Raw genomic sequence first — 17,110 nt, 5'->3', positions numbered from 1 at the left:
CATAATGGTTATTCAGCAAAACTCTCACATACCATTTCTGCTAGTGTTTTGCCTGATATCAGACAATGAGGTTATTGCATATTTGAACATCCTTTGAATGGATGTATAACTATAGAACCCATGAGAGGCAACCATATAATTCTGAATACGGTTAGCCATTACTCCACTTCACACAGTATATCATGAAACGCCTGAAAATCCTGGGTTGCCACAAGAAGATGAAAAGCCCAGAACAGACCAGAGTAATTGGTTGCAGATGGATCTACTGCAGGTGTGTTCATTCAGTCATCATTTCGGCGCCTTCTCCACCGGTGGCGTCGTTCAGAGTCAGCTCCTCCAGCATCTCAGCCAGAGAGATCCTGGGGGCACCGTCATCCTCTGCGTCGCTCTCCACTGGGATCTTATCAGCATCTAGAGCGTATACACAATTCCCCATGTAAGAACAAAGGCAATTGCACTGATTGACAGTGGCGTACGTGTAAAGTATATGAAGGGGTGCTGGGGTTCAAAGTCGAGAGAGAGAGAGCTGACCTAAACTATATCTATGCTTAGACTTGCATTCTATTCTAAATGACAGTTCTAGACAGGACCGGAAGAAGGGAAAGGTAAACTTATGACATTTTCTACCACTGGTAGATTTTCTACCAGTTAATTTAGTTCCTGAGGTAAACAGACACAGTTTTATTTCTGTAGAGAACCATTCTATGTTGTCAGACACTAATAATAACATGATGAGCCTGTCAGTTGCAAAAATCAGCACTTAACTTTGATGTGGATGCTTGCCCTATAGGATTACATTGTATAGCCGTTTTCTTTTTACTATAAAGTTGACTGCACTGGTAGGTCAAAACACAGGTAAATTAGGGGAAAGCTATATTTAGTTTCAGGCCCATGTGATGAAAGAGGAAGTCCTTTTGGGTTCCCATGATCCCACTCACCTCTGAAGATGTTGACGTTCTTTCTCAGGGTTTCATCCTCCTCCAGATCCTCCAGGAAGTCCTGGTATTGCCTGGAAGAGGGAGAGACAGAGTCATTACTTAAACTGCACAACTAACTAACAACTAAGTTACGTCTTAATTTCATTCGCTAACTTCAATCGTATTATCGTAAGTATAGCCACCAGATACACACACACACACACACACACACACACACACACACTAGCACTAATGATCAGTTTTCCTATATTATTCCTTATTAAATTCCTATCCTCAATCATTATCGAAAACGTAACTACCAGACACAAACACATTATCATCTCTTGAAACCAGGATGCAATTCAGACAGCTTTATTCTCAATTGTTGAATTTCTCTCCCCCCCAGTATCACTCTCCCCTCACCTCTCATCGCTTGAGTCCATGTCCTCTCGTTCTCTGTCCAGCTCCTTGAGCTTCCAGTTCCTGCGCCTCGCCCTCTTCATGCGGTCGTAGCTCTTCTTAATGAGAACCTGTGCACAAACAACCACCATCCTCATAAGCAATTATAACGACCTGGAGTAATCTACACACAGAAGCGATGGTGAGTAGATAAAACAAAGTTAAAAAGCTATTAGCTGCCTTGTCTGAGCGCATAAGATGTCAACACCTTATACATTGCAGAAACATAATGAATTGTCCATTCACTGCATTATAACGGCACTATGAGTGCTAAATCGTTATTTAATGTGATTCTTCCACTCAATTCAGAGTAAGGCCCAATCTCAATACTTCCCCTTACCCCTTATCTTACCCCTTACCCTTGAAATTGCGCGTTCATGTGAGAGCTAGTGTTGTCTCAATACCCAACTTGATCAAGATTAAGGAGTAAGGTTAAGGGGTGTATGGCCCTCGTTTTTGAGATGATCGGAGGGCTACCTTAACTCCAAGGGCTATCCCAGAGCACACCGTGAAACCAGCTCGGGAATTTTCAAAAAAAAAAAGGCTGCTTGAAGCGAGGAATATTTTACATGAATAAAGCTATCTACACAACTTTTTATATGTTTATAATGACTCGGTTTGATCTGAAATGTACTACACGAGCGATGCATAGAATTGTCGGTCTTAACTGAAACTTTCAAACGGTAGTTTTACCGATACAATTAGCGCGTATACCACCACTCCATTGGCTTATATGGTAGCTTGCCAGCTATCATGCTACATACACTGCATGTAAGTATTTTTGGCTTATAATTAATTTAAAAATGACGACAGTCTTGTTTCGTGCTCTACACAGTTGTATACACATATATTTGCAACCATGTTCTTCATTAGACTTTTTTTTAAATCGCTAGTTTCATAGCTCATAGTCACGCATGACGTACCCGAAACCTAGTGGCGTCTCATTTCATAGGGGAAAGATCTCAGCCCTTGGCCCTTACACATGCAAGTGCTAGGGTTAAGACTAAGACAAGATTAAGCAAAAGGGGCAAGGAGAAGAATCGAGATTCGGCTTAAAGCTGTGAGCATTTTTTTAAAGTTCAACATAAGACGCAGGAGGAATGATAGCAAATGTGATTCTAAACCACTGTTGCTATGACACCATTGTCAGGGGAGAATGGTCTAGAAGGGGCTTAAAAAAAACAAATCTAAACTACATCAGGAGAGTCTCAGAAAAGCTACTTACCACATCAGGTATCTTTTGGGGGTTTATCTTGTTGAAGTGCTCATCATTGACGTTGGAATTTGCAAAATCAAAACTGTTGGGTAAAGAACGGTGACAAAATAAACATTACATACAACAGAAGACCACATAACGAAACCAAAAATCAGTTCTGTGCATAAAAACATAAGCAGTAATGAATCAACACCAGCCTTAGCAACACACAGTGTTGTCTCTTACCCAAGCACCGTGTCCCCAATGTTGAGCAGGTGGCCCAGGGACGTACGGCAGAAGTACTGCTGAGTTGTGTTCAGCTCAGACACTTTCTGGACCCACACCTCAGCCAGAAGGTGCTGTAAGCACACACACACATACGCACACACACACACACACACACACACACACACACAATTAAAACACACACAATGGTTTACGATTCAGGACAGCTGTACTTGACAAACGTTCCTGGAAGATTAAAAACATGGCAAAGAAAAATATTTGGCTGTGGCAAACTGTTTTCTTTCAAGTATTTCCAATATCCCAGAAAAGAAGCGACAGTCCCACAGGAATGTTTTTAAATTAAAACAGACACAAAAAAAAAACTCTTCCTGAAACTCAGTTTCAACTGTTGGAAAGAGTTGAAATGACACAAGCAAGCCTCACATCACCAGGAAACCAAATACTAATAAACAAAACAATAACATCTATCAAAGACATTCATCAAAGCCTCAAAATACATTGAAAACTACAACTCCCAAAATACATTGTCTGTCCTGTTAGATCATAGTGATCCTTCATCTTACCTTATTGGATATGATGCCTGCTCCAGCCCCCAGCTTCTGGTTTCTAATGACATCAATATCCATAACGAGAAACTCCTCCAGCTGTTTGGGGTTGCACAAGCTGTTGAAGGGGTACCGCCAATAAGTGTTGCCATCCACCTCGGCAACTGCGGTGGAACATGACAAAACCCGTTAACAAGGAGGGACATCTTCAAAGCAAAACTCTTCGGAACCCCTTCTGACAGGAGTTTAAAATGGCTCACCAAATTGGCAAAGCAGTTGTTTATCGGCACTGGAACAAAATGAACCCCTTTTAGAACAGAAAGTGGAAACATGTGCGCTGCAATTTCAAACGTCACATATTTGCATGTTTGTTTTGACATAGCACAATCAGAGAAGGGAATTTGAATGAAAGTAAAAGCAGTTGCTATTAAAATGGAAGCAGCCGGTTCTGCTGCTTCAGTACCATTGCCCAGTATCTTTAATCTGTGCACCATCGTGACTTGAGCGCCTGCATGTGTGAACAATATGGTCGATGGTATGCAAGCAAGCAGAAGTCAAGATGGACATGTGCTCACCAGACCTGGGCCCAGGATGGGGTACAGTTCAGTGCGAAATGAGGAGGGAAAAAAAAATAAAGAATTAAAAACAGACATATTCTAAAAAAAAGATGACGGAGGTTTTTCACTGCCAGGCCTTACTTAGCTTACTCTTCTGTGGCTACAAGGTTCACTTTCACCCGCACAGGAACTTTCCGCACAGGAACTTTCCGCACATGATAAAACGTGTCAATTCACAAGCAATTTCTATTCACTTTATTCTAACAAGCCATCAGACAGCAAATCTTTTTCAACTCTATGGAAGTGAAAGATGACTTTCATCTTTATTACTATATGTAGTAGGGAGTGCTTTAAAAAAAAATGGTGGCTTCAAGTACAGACAGGGAACTACAAAATGTCTTCAGTATATAACACCCCAATGGCATCATCTTCCTCTTGACAGAAGATAACAGATACGTGCAGTGGCGTACTCATGTCTTTAAAGAAATAAAGCAGGGATAAGTGCCTGGCGGGGTCGGGGTGTGTGTGTGTGTGTGTGTGTGTGTGTGTGAGAGAGAGAGAGAGTGAGTGAGCGAGAGAAAGAAAGAGAGAGAGAGAGAGCGAGAGAGGGATAGTGTGAGTGGGTGTGTGTTAGTATGAGTGTGGGTGAGAGTGTTGGCTTGAGCAAGTGCACACAGCAAGTGTGCTATGCCGCTGAAGTAAAGAGAGGAATCTCAGCAGTCAGCTCCTCGGCAGGACCGAACTCCACATTAAACGCATTTAAATGGGAATCAGATACGCTGAAAGGGAACAATGTACAGGAAATTTAAATCAATGGATCAAATGCTGATGATGCTTAGAAGCCAGTGGAGCTCAAAACAGCAGTGCAGATTCTAACTGAAAACAACATGAGTGATGGACTTGTGTAGTCAGGGGTGTTAGATTTAGGTGGATTTCGTATCAGACCATAACTTTACCTAAAAGACCAAATATCAATTCGAGCCCCACAAGTTTGCATAGCACCAGGCTAGAGCCATTTAGGTGGCCATGTTGATGAGGCATCAGACCTGGTTATTGGCATTTGTGTGTCTTGGAGCCAGAGACATTAGTTGGCTTTTGTCTACAACCATGACAAGATGGTGGAGGCCAAAATCCATTAGCATATATATGGCCATACCTGGCTATAGCCCCGGTCAAGCTAGACCTCCCATTTGACCACCTTACACCTTCTTGTTAATATTACACTATAAATGTCTGTACATTTCTGTAATGTATGGAAAAAGACCTCCTCAAAATCCAGAAGAGTTTCCCGGCAGCATACATGCTTGGTGCACGCTCGCGCTGTGTCGAGCTGACCGTGGCTAGTGACTGAATAAACGCATTATTTCACTAAGCCGTCTCAATACATGTCTCTTACACTGAACAAGTTAACTAACTTGAACCAAGTTCAATTTTGCCAAAGTAAACAGTAGAATCTTTCATGGGCTTAGTCGGTCTTAGGCCACCTCAGCAGCATCGTCCCTCGTGTACCCGTGTACCCTCAACCCAAAGTACAGTGGTCAAATCTAGTCCTGCAATATAACAGGTGTGTTTTTACAGAGCCCATCATGCTCAGAAAAGGTGTTCAAAATGAATGCCTCAATCATTTCACCATAGTTGAACAACAACGCTTTTAGGGCTCAGATACACATACGCGTCTTTTTTCAGGCAGAAACGCTTCAGTAACGCCTTGGCAAAGTGCGGCGGCCAAAACAGAAGCGGTGCGCTTCCCTGCCTTGTGCTGGAAAGTTGAGAATAGTTCAACTTTTAAGCGCACCTAAAAACGCTTCAAAGACGCAACGCGTGGTGGAGTAGGGGCGCACGCTTTAAACGCCGCCGTACCATAGGAATCAATGCATTTGCTCGCGTCCCGTTTTTACAAAAACACGTATGTGTATCTGAGCCCTTAGGCTGCATAACCCAGGTCTACCCTTCAGTACCGCTCCATTCTGGGGTGTTACTCTAGTGGGGTAAGAGAGCAATGGGGTACTCACCTTGCAGTGTGGTGGGGTCCATGAGGTGGATGGTGCTGTTGACGCGGGTGCACACACACACCTGGCTCATGTTGCCCAGGCTCTGCGCCAGACGCGGAGAAAGGCACACCACGTTGTCCTGGAGACAACGACAACAATAACAACAACAACAAAAAGAGCTGGGGTTAGAGTGAGGACATTCCAGACATTCAGCTGGATCTTATCCACCCAAAAACCCTGCAGGTCGAGAGTCTTCAATAAACACAGACACAATGTCGCCGTACTGCACTTAATTATTATTATTATTTATATCTTTAGTACCTTGCACACAGGCACAATCTCCACAGAGAAGGCGCTTTTGTAGTTGTATGTGTTTGTGTGAACGTCGTGGGATATCAGCCGCTGTGATGACTTTGTTCTAGAGAGGAAAAGGAGAGGAGTGTTATTATTCCCTTTAACTTTTTCTATTCCCCCAAAAGTGTGAATGCTACTTGGAGCAGCAGGTGTACAAGCATTACCTGCAAGGGATTGTGCACTGCAGGAAATCCACCATCTTCTGCCCGTGCTGCTTTGAGCCGAAGTAGAAATCAAGGCCGTCTGGAAGACAGGCATTGTTCCAAGGTGAAGAAAGGAGCACACATGAGGCAAGCTGCAAACCTAATTCAGTCTGACATGTACGACGATCAATGAACCCATCTGCTGGGCTGGTTGTTACAGACGTACTCATGTTAGTCTGCCTCAACAAACTGCCATCTCTGAAGTTAACAATTAGACACAGTCAACTCCAGACAAGGAACCCAAATGTATTTAGAGTCAAAGGGGAAAAAAGGCAAACAAACAAGAAAGAATCAGTGAGAGTGATGGGTTTCAAGAAGTAACAATATATCATTCTAAAACATGATACAGCACAAATAAAGAGAGCTTGTTTAGTATCAATAGGTTTTAAAGGAGACGATAAAAACTGAATCAACTATCTTACAAAATCTAAAGGCAAAAACACCACAGACACTGCTGTGTTTTTGATCAAAAATGACATTTGAAAAACAGTGTGATGCAAAAGCAGATGAAATCAATAACTTTATCAATCTAACAAATATATCTTAAGATTAAAAAATAAATAAATAATACACAACAGAGCCTTCTGCCTGTTACAGACAAAACTTTTATTTTTTTTGTGATGCAAGAGTGTGGATTTTCTCCTTCTCTGATCTAGCGGATAATGAGGGGCACCTACCGTGAATCTCTTTGATGCGTAATGTGTTCGAATGCAGACTGTGCTTTAGAATCATTTGCTCCAGGTAGTAGAACGTCTTCTTGTGCACAGTCTTCAAAAAGAGAATAAAATATAGGGACATTGTAAGTTACCATTAAAAAACTTCATCTTATGTATTTAATGTACGTGTCTCCTTACAGCATGAGAGAGAAAGAAAAGAGCACTACAAAGTAAACGGAGAACATTTTTGTAATTGCAATATGATGCATAAACACCAACTAAACAAAAGATTTACATTGGTCTACATTCCCAATATTTCACCTCAGACACAGAGCGTTTACCAATCCCGACAAATGATCTCAGCCACACACTGTATTATGTCTATGACCCGGTTCTACAAAAGACCCAAGACGGCCAGATCAGCAATCAGTTATGCCAGCGGAGATGGCCAGAATTAATAAACGGGTGAATTTGTAATGATTAAATATTACTTCTATATTAGTCTCGCCACACTGCACCCGAATGTGATGTGTTTCTTACTGACTGTGTCATTTTGTCACTTCAATTAGAACCACGTCTGGTAAGCAAAGTTTCCCCGCAGAAGGCATAATGAAGGGAGTCTAAATTGAGAATCGGTCGACACTGCAGTGCACTGCGATCTTCTTCTTACTGCTGGGCTTATTAAATCTGCTATGAGCTGATGCAGTTGCTTGCAATGCCATTCCAGTGCACACCCCTAAGCAACACTTAGACAACCTACCCAGAACAATCCCCACACAGCATGAACATTTCACTTACACAACCAACCCAACAAGACAACACACACACACACACACACACACACACACACACACACACACACACACACAGCTTCCAGCACAACAATCTCCACACAGTACAGAGATTTCCCAGGCACACTGGTTAGGTGGTTTTGAGGTTACTTATAGAACATTGGTGTACACCAGTACGCAACCCACCCACGGCAAACTTCAATGTAGAGTTTTCTTTCACACACACACACACACACACTTAAAAGGCTTCGAGCACAACTGCAGTCCTCTCCAGCAGACCCCTCACCTTCTGCCGGACCTGCACCACAGCCTTCCAGAAGTCTTTAGCCTCGATCCGGTGGCAGTCCGAGCACATCATGAACTGGACCACATACTCCACCACAAACACCTGCTGCAGGATGGCCCCGTTCATCACCTGTCCATAACACAAACAGGCGCTGTCAGCTTACCCTCTATTCATTTCTACTCAGTCTGGCCGGCCAGTCCTGTTTTCATTCGCTTAGGCAAAGCAAGGCAAGTTTATTGGCCTATGGTGCAATTCATACACATAAGCAATTCATAGTGCTTTACAAATCAGCAGATAAAAGAACGGGTCACAACCAAATATGTGGGAAAGTTTCATGAACTGAGAGAACATATTACAAATGTGTACGTATGGTTATTTAAAAATCATCAATAATGCTAAAACGTATGGGCCTAATCCAAGCGATTCCATCCCTGGTTCATTACTACCAGCGATTAATCAGTGTTCTTATTCCGTCCAAAAAGACAATTATTGAACAAACAGTTTTCAAACATCCGGCTTCAGAGTGAGTAAAAACTACAAGACATCCTTGTGAACCAAGATGAATCACCATGTTGGTGATGCACTACCAACATGCTCCACCAATCCCAATGCCTCCTGATGTTTTTCATAATGTTCCGTGTCTGTGTGGAGTACCTCTTTCTGAATGGTCAGCTTCAGCTTGATTCTTTTGGAGTGGGGTTCGGTCCACAGAAAGCCTGCATCAATCAGTCGCACCTAATGGAGACAACAGCATGGAAATGAGGCTGAGGAAGATAGACTGAGACAAATGCCGCACCATGAAATATCATACTAAAACCCTAAACTAAAAAAGTAATACACCAACCCTATGGAACCATGTCAGTACAGTGTGACTCGATATGTATCATTCATTGTATTCATTGTGAAAATCCATCAATGATAATAGCTGCACTCTCTTGGCTTTCCGATGTCAGTGTAGCCTGAACAGGTGGTCGGTAACCGGGTTATATAGCGGCATGCGTGTGTTCGGCTACGGCTACGTTCACGTTGTCATGTTAATATATTATTAAACTTAGCATATTGATTGTTTAACAGACTGGCTGATGTTTAGAACTGGCTGATAACTGACGTAGCTATGCTAGCAGTTTGAGAAAGGTCCAAACCAAGATGGCGGGCTCCATACCGAAATGACACATCTCGATGGGTATGGATAAAATCTCCAGCTAACTGAATATAAACTGGAAGGTGTGACTGACTTTCATAGGATCTGTGACGATGTGTACATACTTTGGTCATGTTTCCCTTAATCTTCTTGAGGCAGAGGGCGAGTAACTCTCTGGACTCCAGGGCGCACTGCATCCACGTGGTTGGGGGTTGCAAGTACCTATCAGACAACACGGAAAGAAAATCAGATCTGGGACATCCACGGCAAAAATAATGGCATTCTAATAATAAAAACAACTTCACGCTTTTAAACTCTTTTGCAGCAGACCAACTAGTCTAGATGGCTCTGACTGTACCCATTTTCAATCTGCTCATCAACTGCCTTTATGTCTGAGAGCTTATGAGATGAAGACTCAATGACGCGTGGAAAATAGTACCCTACCTTTCACACTGTTTGCAGAAGTTCACGGTAACTTGCTTGGGGATGCCCTCAGAGATGTCCACTGATGTCCTCAGGCAGGACACACACATGTTGGCAGGGTTGGGGGGGATGGGGATGCCACACGTGCAGCAGAGGCTGAAGAACAGGAAGGTATATGACAGAACAAGATTTTTTTAAATAAAATAGAAATTATACCAGAAACACACAATGCAGACATATTAAAATATAAAATGCAAAGCAATGGAAGCGGACACACTTCCCTAATGTGTATACAAACACATCAAGCTCTTTTCAAATTATGTTATCTTGTATAAGAAAATCAGATTGGACATCAGTAATTCACAGATCAAACATTAATCAATAAATACACCGGTCATCTTCCCCTTCCGCTGTGCACAGTAAATTCTTCTCTCACTCAGTCCTGTATGACAACCTTACTGAACCTGACCAAACGGATAGATGTATATGACAACCTTACTTAACCTGACAACCGGTTACATTGCTATGACAACCTTACTTAACCTGACCAAACGGATGGATGTCTATGACAAACGTACTTAACCTGACCAAACGGATGGATTTCTATGACAACCTTACTGAACCTGACCAAACGGATGGATTTCTATGACAACCTTACTTAACCTGACCAAACGGATGGATTTCTATGACAACCTAACTGAACCTGACCAAACGGATGGATTTCTATGACAACCTTACTGAACCTGACCAAATGGATGGATTTCTATGACAACCTTACTTAACCTGACCAAACAGATGGATGCAGAGTGCCAACCATGTAGCCACAGCTCAGCAGTGAACCCACGACTCAATCATTATGAGGACAGTGATAGCTTTGATAAGAAGTTCTTTCACACAACCAGATGGTAACTTTCATTACACTGTTATTAAACTAAATGAGGAACACAGAATAAAGAGCTCTCTGCATTTACCATTCTGCAGTACTTTGTCTTTCTCCCACGAATAAAAACTTTACCCCTACTATTGTAATCAAACCTGTCCAAGACTGCACTGTTGGTGTTCTGTTTGTATTTACTATTACGTAGAGTAGGTCTACGACCCATCTCATTGTCAACATTAAAACAACACTTCCTTCGGTTTACGTTATATAAGTTGTAGATATGTAATTCAACATGCTGGTTCTTCTCACCATTACTAAGCTCGGCCGTGGGTCTCAGACATACAACCTTGCAGTATATGATGCTAACAGCTGTCAGTAAGCTAACAGTTGTCAATCCAAGGTGAAACCAATATCACAACCCATGCATATAATTTACACAACCATTGGACATCATTTTAACAGCCATTTCACATCATTTAAACACAAATCATGTGACAACCACAGCGTCGACTTACATGTTTCCCTGACTGGCGGTAGCTGGAGCCTGAATATACTCCATGATGATCAGCGCCCTGGGAAAATAATTGCAGATAACAGCACAAATACTACAGTTACTACCACATATTGTCCGATCATTGGCCTACAACACACATATATACCTTAAGAAAGATACTATCTGAGTTAGTTGATGTGCATTTGCCAGCTAACATTAGCCAACTAGTTAACGACAAAACTCTTTACTTCATTACGCTTGCTTTTTAGCACCAGTAAAAGTTAAGGAACAAGTTATTTAAGTTGTTAGTTGGCGATAACTACACATTATGCAAAATAAAATCGTTGTATCTTATTCTTACGGTATTTAAACAGCACGATGACGGCGTGGTAACACGTTTCACCCAGCATGTACGGTGCGAAATGATGACATCACGTACACTTCCTGGTTCGAGAGAACCCATAGTCGTCTTTCAACCTGCCTGAGAGGACCAAAGCACTCCTTGTGCTGTGGGCGGCATTAACATTACAAGTTAAAAGAGAGCCTAGTCCCTCCATGATTTTGCTATCTCAAAGCTGCAAGGATTTCCCGCAATTGCAGATTTCTCTTGTTGCCACATTGTAGTAGCCTATGTGGCCAGCATGTGTAATATGTTGTGGTCAGTGTAGTAGCCTACCACACCCCCCCCCCCCCCCCCCCCCAAAAAAAAAATCTGCAGTCATGGAATTTCTGTATAATTTGTAATTGCTTTATTAACACACTTGTAAAGAATTCCCGCAGCCAATGCAGTCACTATTGGCAGCAGCAGTCACAACAAACCATAAGATCCTGGTAGATCCTAGGAATATTCACAGGGAATTTTTTTTGAATTCCCGCAGCAAATCAGTCACTTTTGTCCATCACAAACCCTCGCAATATCCTGGTGGGTCTGATTCGTCTCTAACTTGAGTGTGGGTGATTGATCGTCTCTACCTTGAGTGTGGGTGATCGATTGATTTTTTTTTTGCGCAAGGTTATTGTTGTAGGCTATGGAAATGACCTCCTGTATAGGCTATTTAAAAAATAAGGAGATCGCTTATAGGCTATATAATAATAGCCTATAGCCATGATTCAATGACTTTTCTACTATAGGCGATAATAGCCTGTTAAGTTTCATATAGGCTACACCTAAATATGGACACTCGAAATGATAGCTGAGAAGAGGTAAAAGCTGTAGTCTTAAATCAAGCTGTCGAATTTAAGGGTATTCACCAGTAGCCATAGCCTCGAGGCAAGCCCTTAACTTTTGATTGACACAGATAACATTAACATTGATTGACACTAGCGTTGAATTTCTGCTTGGCCCTTCATATGCACATCAAGACGGTCAGCATTTCGCGGTTATAGGCTCCTTACTGCAACTGATGGCGAATTTTGCCCTGACATAAACTATAGGCCTACCCCTTGACTTGTGGGCGATACAGTGATATGGAAGAGTTCGAGGATATAGCCTACCCCATATCCACAGAAAGTGCAACCTCTAAATTCAAGGCGCGCAGCGTACGGCTGCGCTCGCTCTAGTCTCCGGTATTGCGGAGGAGCTAGTGCGTCTTTCTGGCTGTCAGGTGACAGCTGTGACGGCAGGAAAAGAACTCCCCCGTAGCGGTATTTCCTGACATTCTGCTATTGTGGAGCAGTAGGCTACGCGGCGCGCTCTGTGCGCGCTTGCATGGTTCATTGAGCTACATCAGTGAACAGATCTCCTATTCTTCACGGTGGGGCGGCATGCCGTGTCGTAGCTGTGCTTATAGCTGCAGACTTTTCAAAGCCTTGAAGGCGACACATGTGAAGCTCCGAGAATAATCGCTGTTTGATTTATCTGCGTGTGCCGACCGCACTGAGCATACCGTGAACGAAAGAGAAGAGCTACTTGCACTCACCGCAGTCTTACAGGTTTCCTTCTTGCTGCAATGATGGAATGACTTGTTCGGACAAATAACCTGCTGTGAATATTTGTTCGTTTAAATGATAGCAGATACGATGACACTGTTGTCTCTATTGGGTCGTATCATGCGTTATTTCTTGCTTAGACCAGAAACCTTATTCCTTTTATGCATCAGTTTGGCATTGTGGAGTTATTTCTTTCACACGGACGAGGTGAAAACCATCGTGAAGTCAAGCCGAGATGCCGTTAAAATGGTTAAGGGGAAAGTGGCGGAGATTATGCAAAATGAGAAATTCGGAGGTCTGGACGTCCTGGATGCGGAGTTCGCGAAAACTTGGGATATGAAGAGCAACAATGTAGCTGTTTACTCCATACAAGGCCGACGTGACCACATGGAGGACCGTTTTGAAGTCCTGACCGATGTTGTGAACAAGAGTCACCCATCCATATTTGGGGTTTTCGATGGCCATGGCGGTGAAGTAAGTGTGAGATATTTAATTAAAGCATGCCAATTACTAGCCTACCTATTACCTGAGCCCATTTTGTATAAAACACGTTATCTTGATTAGATTAAACACTAACATTCAAGTAGCCCACATCTGTAGCCTAATAGAGTTCGACCAAGTTTTTTTAATGCGACTAACATACCATGCATTTTAATACATTTTAAACTGATTATATTATTGTGATGAGGGGGGCATGTAAAATGGGATTATAACGTGTTAAGACCTGTATGTGTACCCAAGAGACACTTCAGCTTCAAGACAGGTTTTTGTACACTGTGAAGAGTCAATAAGAAGTGCAACGAATAGGGAATGGGGAGAGAAATGGAGAGGGCCAGTGTAAGGGTCTTGGTCTGTGGTTACAAATATTGTTCATTTGTGACAGCTGTTACTGTTGTATACACTGCACAACAGTTAAGCTTTTAAACACAACCGTTTAGGCCTACTTGACACCATCTTACTGTTTCTTGTCTCCTTGTTTACGATGTTGTCCACTCTGCTCTGCACTTGACGCGTTTGCTTATGGCTCGTCCCTTCCCTCCTCTCTTCTATTTTCCTCTGTGTGTCTCACGTGTGTTCTTAGATCTTAGGTTTGCAGGGTTTTTCCCTACTGGATCAGGGGGCACCACATAAAAGAGTAAAGGTCTTATACAGAAATGTCTTGGGGGGTGGATTCTTCCATGTTCTCTGTATCCTAAACTGAACAACAGTTGAACTGGACAGACATGAGTATAAGCACATTCTTGTGTAAAGTTATATACATTTTTTTATGGACTGTGTTTTTATCCAAACTGACTTGCAGTGACGTGTCTCAACTGAAAGGATTACGTCCATGGGTGAGGCTGGGCCAGCTCAGGGCCAGATCTGGGACAGATCTGCTGTCAACTCAGCCGCTGTCTGTCAGGGCACGAGCATGTTCTCAGTAGCCCTTCTGAGCCCCCCTGGATTAAACTTTCCATGTGGCCAAAAGGTGTCCTGACCGATGTTTTTTTCTCTGAATTAAAGGCACAGAGTGCCGTCTTTGACCCCGATGGAAAAACAAAATCCTTGTTTGCCTGGCAGAGGTTTTATTTTCCAAATTTTAAGCTGGAGGCACAGCACTTCTTTCCCCAGTTCCTGTTTTAAGACAAGCCAGAAAATTACATGGGCTTGGGAATGTTGGGGGTGGGCATGTGGGGGGGGGGGGGGGGGGGCGGTGGCAGTGAAATCTCTGACCGCTTCTTGAGTTTCCACATGACTTTGGAAGAAATAAAACATAAAGCTGTACAACGAAACATCCATCCCCATATCCTACCATGGGGATGAGCAAACGAAAAACTTAAAACTTTAAAGAAAATATATCCAGGTGTGTTTTTCCCTAATGCAGCTGCCCATTTTGTACAGATTTTGCGCACAATCTTTGGTTTGGTGCCTCTGCCTTGTGTAGCACCTGCCTGCTGTGCTAATGTCGGAAGTGCTGCAGTGCGTGCTGTGTATCATGAGCAGGATATGGCTCCTCTCTTCTCTCTTCTGCTTACCAATCCATTCTACTTCTGCTCGAATCGCAGTCTCACGATCGCATCTTTGGTCTGTATTGCATTACACGATGCTCCGCCAATGCAATAATGCAGTTTCTCTGAAAGCATTCAATTCTCAGCGTTCACCTCTGGGGTCCATTTCCTCCCAAATGGCTGAAATTAATTGCCTTCTTTGGGCACCGGAGTGGTAGCTGGAAGGGAGGGGATTTGGCTGGGAGGCCGACAGATGAAGCCTGGGATGCAGAACAGAGACTCGTGGCTGTGAACAACCACCCCTCTCTGTGTTTACAGAGTAGCACGGTACCCATGTAAACACATTGCTGTGTTGGCTGTGCCTAGAGATAAAATGGTATGAACATTTTGGTTGCTATAATCATGATATTAAATTACCATGGTATTGTTAGAATGTGCTGACTTGTTTTTCAGAAAGTGCTAATACACAAACTGAAATAATTTCACCATAGATATTTAAAACCACAAAATGAGCTGGCAAAACCATTTAGCTGCCGAGCGATAACGACCTAGCTAGCTTAATTGAACAGCAACACTTTCTCACTAATTAGAATATATTTCAACGCAATTCAAGAAAAATGTTGTTGTTCATATTAGACTAGCACATTTCTTTTTAACAATTGCAAACTTGCTACTGGCAGTCAGCTGCCTTTTGTCAGTCATAGTAGCTAGCTTCAAACCACCTTCCATTGGGCTAACTAGTGTCTAGCCTACTTGTTTAGCTCAGTTTAAAAAATGCACTGGGTGGATATTCATCCTTCTCTTGGTTAACATTTACCCTGTATGTCCAACACCACAGAGAGCGAGTGAGAGGAAGATGAGAGAGAGAGAGGGAGAATGAGACAGGCAAAGAGAGAGAGAGTGATAGATATGATGGAGAGAGAAAGAGGAAATGAGACAGACAGGCAGAGAGAGAGATAGAGAGATTAAACGCCTTAACACAGTCTCCAGGCGCCACAGCAGTTTGATGTGCACACACCTTTACTAGCTGTTCTAGTGACCTCCGTAACCCACAATGGGCGAAAGCAGTACGGTAGCTTAGAGTCCAATTCAGCATGGCAAGAATGTGGTGTAACTAGCCCCTCAGTCCAGGCCCCAGGGTTGCTGTATATGCAGAGACAGGAAGGAATGTTGGTCAGTTTTAGGTGTATTTCTGCCTCACAAAAAGACTTTGAAGGTATTTTCAGAGATCTTGGCTAGACGTTGGCAATTTCACAAACTGTAAGCCAAGAGCAACAATGCAAAGGCAAGAAGACTGATTAAGAAAATGCTAAAAGAGTAGAAAGAAGGATGAAGACTTGAGACCAGCTTGCCTGAAAGCATCAATCCCTTCTGCTAGTGGCAGGTTTAGGAGTGTGTGTTTATGTCTAGATGGTTGTGGATCCCATGGGTTCGAGAGTATTTTGTTAGTGTTTCTGAAAAGGCTTGCATGTCAGACTGGTTGTTTGACGTGTTTGGTGCACCGGAACATGCATACGATGTAAAATGCACCGAAGTGCACACACTCACTCATGTGCGCGCACACACACACACACACACGCACGCACGCACGCACGCACGCACGCACGCACGCACGCACGCACGCACGCACAAATACACACACAAATACACACACACACACACACATGCATATACATACACACATACACATTTAGACATAGATATAGACACACATTCCCACACACATAACCAAGTGCACACACACACACACACACACACACACACACACACATGCATACATACAGACACACATATACATACAAACACGCAGCTGAATGAATAGTTTGAGAAGCTCATTCTTTTTCAGAGTGAAATGGTTTTGTTGAGTGAGATGATGAAGAGTATGCAGGATATGAAAAATTAGCCTTATTAAGTCGCTCTGTTTCCTCTCCTCCCTCTCGCTCTCTAACTCTCTCTCTCACTCTCTCTATCTCTCTCTCTCTCTTTCTCTCTCTCTATTTCTATCTCTCTCTATGTCTGACACCTTGTGTGAAGCGCAGCTCATTTAGAGCCCCTG

At 42.9% G+C, this 17,110-nt stretch overlaps 2 protein-coding genes across 2 annotated transcripts in view; one reads left to right on the top strand and one right to left on the bottom strand.

Annotated features, from left to right (window-relative positions):
* Window positions 1-11,567, bottom strand: nmd3 (NMD3 ribosome export adaptor). Its single transcript, XM_080844338.1, has 16 exons — window positions 11,499-11,567; window positions 11,160-11,216; window positions 9,786-9,920; window positions 9,467-9,563; window positions 8,855-8,935; window positions 8,201-8,329; window positions 7,145-7,235; window positions 6,429-6,507; window positions 6,232-6,328; window positions 5,932-6,049; window positions 3,381-3,526; window positions 2,818-2,930; window positions 2,602-2,674; window positions 1,341-1,447; window positions 939-1,009; window positions 1-411 (listed from the first exon to the last, which is right to left on the bottom strand). Exons 2-16 carry the CDS (start codon window positions 11,201-11,203, stop codon window positions 278-280), a joined length of 1,515 nt encoding a protein of 504 aa, XP_080700464.1. The 5' UTR covers window positions 11,204-11,216; window positions 11,499-11,567; the 3' UTR covers window positions 1-277.
* Window positions 11,568-12,812: 1,245 nt separating this feature from the next.
* The window catches only part of ppm1lb (protein phosphatase, Mg2+/Mn2+ dependent, 1Lb), a 56,358-nt gene continuing 52,060 nt past the window's right edge, over window positions 12,813-17,110 (top strand). Inside the window, exon 1 of the mRNA XM_080844901.1 lies at window positions 12,813-13,540. Coding sequence (XP_080701027.1) covers window positions 13,142-13,540 — 399 coding nt within the window. The 5' untranslated portion in view covers window positions 12,813-13,141. The remainder of the gene's footprint in view (window positions 13,541-17,110) is intronic.

The sequence above is a fragment of the Sprattus sprattus genome, assembly GCF_963457725.1.
Source record: "Sprattus sprattus genome assembly, chromosome: 9".
Taxonomy (NCBI): domain Eukaryota; kingdom Metazoa; phylum Chordata; class Actinopteri; order Clupeiformes; family Clupeidae; genus Sprattus; species Sprattus sprattus.
The sequence above is the reverse complement of the archived record's forward strand: the minus strand, read 5'-3'. Positions and strand labels throughout refer to the sequence as shown.